The sequence below is a fragment of the Benincasa hispida genome, chromosome 12 (assembly GCF_027475165.1).
Source record: "Benincasa hispida cultivar pf3 chromosome 12, pf3_genome.v1.1, whole genome shotgun sequence".
Lineage (NCBI taxonomy): Eukaryota > Viridiplantae > Streptophyta > Magnoliopsida > Cucurbitales > Cucurbitaceae > Benincasa > Benincasa hispida.
Window position 1 is genome coordinate 29,570,116 of NC_143489.1, and position 2,775 is coordinate 29,572,890.

The following is a 2,775-nucleotide window of genomic DNA, read 5'->3' on the forward strand; positions in this document are numbered from 1 at the left end:
TTTATTCATAGTAAAACATGCTTAATTAAAATATGTCTATATTTCTCTGTATTTTTGTAAATATGAAATGCAAATTAGAAAGGTGCACGGATTTTAATCTCTTCATCATTGACATTGAAGAAAACAAATTTATAGTGCGAAGAAAAGAAGTATAGTTACCGTATTAGCGTAGAAATTTTGAAAATTTTCTAATGTGGAGTTGAGTTTTTTGTTTTCCCAAATTTTGCACGACTGGCACATGCCAAGTATAAGTAGTTGCGGATATGTCCTTTTTAAGTGAAGTAATTTTCCAGTGTGTTCTTGTGTGGCCATAGAAAAAGATAAGAAAGAAAGAAAGATAAGAGAGAGAGAAGGAAAAAGGAAAAGGGAATGAAATATGATTGAGTTGTAGGAGTGAACAGAGTTTTTTGAATATGAATTGCTCTCTTGGCCTTCACATCCCCAAGGCCTTGCCTTCTCTCTCCTCTTCCAAAACCCTCTTTCCTTCTCTCTCTTCATCCTTTAAGCTTCACAATTTGAATTTGCCCTCCAATTCAAAGCTCAAAAATGTCTATCTCTCTCTCTCTCACTCTCTGTTTTTCTCTCTCTACTTTATCTCTCTCAACTTTTTTTTTCTTCTTTTGGTGTAGTTTGAGGTTGTGGGAAGCATCAAAGAAGATCCCGTTGGCTATCTTCACCAAAAGAAAACAAGTTTAGCTCTTCAACTTGCTGCCATTTTAGCCACTGTAAGCAATCTTCTTCCTTTTTAATTTTATCCCTGGTTTTCTCAATAAAAAGGTTAATTTAATATTCTTCATTATTTTGGGTTTATAGTTTGGGTGCATTGATTCTGTTGGATGCCTTTTAGTTGGGCTTCAATATACTTAATTGCTTCGACAGTTTGTTTAATCCATATACTTTCAATTGACCTATTTTTTTTCAAGAAATCCTTAATTTAGTTTCTGGTTGGTTGTTAATTATAATTTTTATAAAAAAAATACTATGCGAATATGTTTTCAAAATTTATAGCGAAAATGTAATTAGATTACAAACTCAGCTCATAAAATTGAAAAGGTTTATATATATGTGTATATATATATTAGGGGGCAATATAATGTTGTTTGAAATAACAGGTTGGGGAGGCAGCAAATGCAGTAACAGGAGAGAACAACCATGAAGTTCCACTTACTTGGATTTTGGCACAATTAGGCATTGTTGGATTCTTTTACTTCCTCGTCTTTCCTGTAAGAATATAATTTAATTTAATTTTACCAATTTCTTTCTCTAAACTTATTGATTGATTAATTAATTAAATTGATTTCGAAAGGGAACATTTTAGTTTTTTAATTTTTTGGTGAATATTGCAGCCAATCATCATGAACTGGCTGAGGATAAGATGGTATAGAAGAAACTTGTTGGAAATGTACCTCCAATTCATGTGTGTCTTTCTCTTCTTCCCTGGGTAAGTAGTGATTTTGAAACATCAAAATCACTTTTGTGAGTGGTCTACACATAGTTCGATTTTTCAGTTATAACACATATTAATTTTGAATGATTAAAGACATATTTGTGAGTGATTTCGACTTCTGAACTTGCAGTAAATTATACGCTAGAAGTTATTATTGGTTGAATTTTTGCAGGATTCTATTGTGGGCGCCATTTTTGAACTTCAGAAAGTTTCCGCGAGATCCATCGATGAAGTATCCATGGTCGACACCCCAAGAACCATCACAGATAAAAAATGCATACTTGAAGTACCCATTTGCTAAGCCTGAAGATTATGACTGGTAACTGTTTGTAAAAATGCCTCTTCCAAACTCAACCATTTTCCTTCAACTCATAAAATTAAATTAATGGTTTACGTCTATATTATTCTTGTTTCTTTGTTTGCTCACTACATTATTGCTTGTTGGATGAAAGTTACAACTGAACTGATGTGCTCGATTTTTTTTTTTTCAAGGAATCATAACAAAGTCTAGTTAGTTTGACAGCCCACCAGCATCTAAATTTGTATTTTTTTTTTTATTTTTCTATTTTGGTTTTTTACATCGGTTTGATTTGATTTTGGTCGGTTCTTAAACATGTTTAAAAACTGAGAGAGAGATATCCAATCATTTGATAACCACTTTTTTTCCAGTTTTTTAAATTTGTACTTGTATTCTCGTAAGCTTTTCTATAATGGTATTCATCTCTTCCCAGGAAACATGTGAATTCAACTTTAAAATACAAAATCAAGGTTTTACGAACTATGACTTGGAGTGTTCGTAGATTGGTTTGTGGTTTAGATTGAAATACTCTTTAGATGCAATCTAATTGTTAAGTTTCTTCGTCCCTAACAATCTTCATTAAATAATGAACCTAATTCAACTAAATCATCATGAAATATTTCGGTTGAATTGGTTCGAGTTACTCGGATTATTTATTTAAATTTTGTTCTAAAAATAAGTAAAATTTTTATTTAGCTATTTTCATATATTGAATTAAGATTAACAATTCAATTTTAATTTGTGAAAATTTTCTTTCTACAGTGCTAAAAAATCATTTTTAGGGATTGTTGAAGAATAAATTGTCCAAAGAAAATAATGAAATTAAATAAAACTAAAATAAATATATGTATATATAATGAGAAATTATTTCAAATGTAAACTGTTGAAAATATTTATAAGATATAACAAAATTTTAGAACTATCAGTGATAGACGTGTCTATCACTGATAATTCTAAAATTTTGCTATATTTTATAAATATTTTGGTTCATTTTTCTATATTTGAAAAGAGTTCATATATAATTGTATCA

General features: G+C 30.1%; 1 protein-coding gene across 1 annotated transcript; it reads left to right on the plus strand.

Moving 5' to 3' along the window:
• The first annotated feature begins 233 nt into the window (after window positions 1-233).
• Window positions 234-1,846, plus strand: NDHL (inorganic carbon transport protein-like protein). Its single transcript, XM_039019450.2, has 5 exons — window positions 234-548; window positions 630-725; window positions 1,113-1,223; window positions 1,347-1,441; window positions 1,620-1,846. The coding sequence occupies exons 1-5, from the start codon at window positions 414-416 to the stop codon at window positions 1,768-1,770; spliced, it is 588 nt and encodes a 195-aa protein (XP_038875378.1). The 5' UTR covers window positions 234-413; the 3' UTR covers window positions 1,771-1,846.
• The last annotated feature ends 929 nt before the right edge of the window (window positions 1,847-2,775 follow it).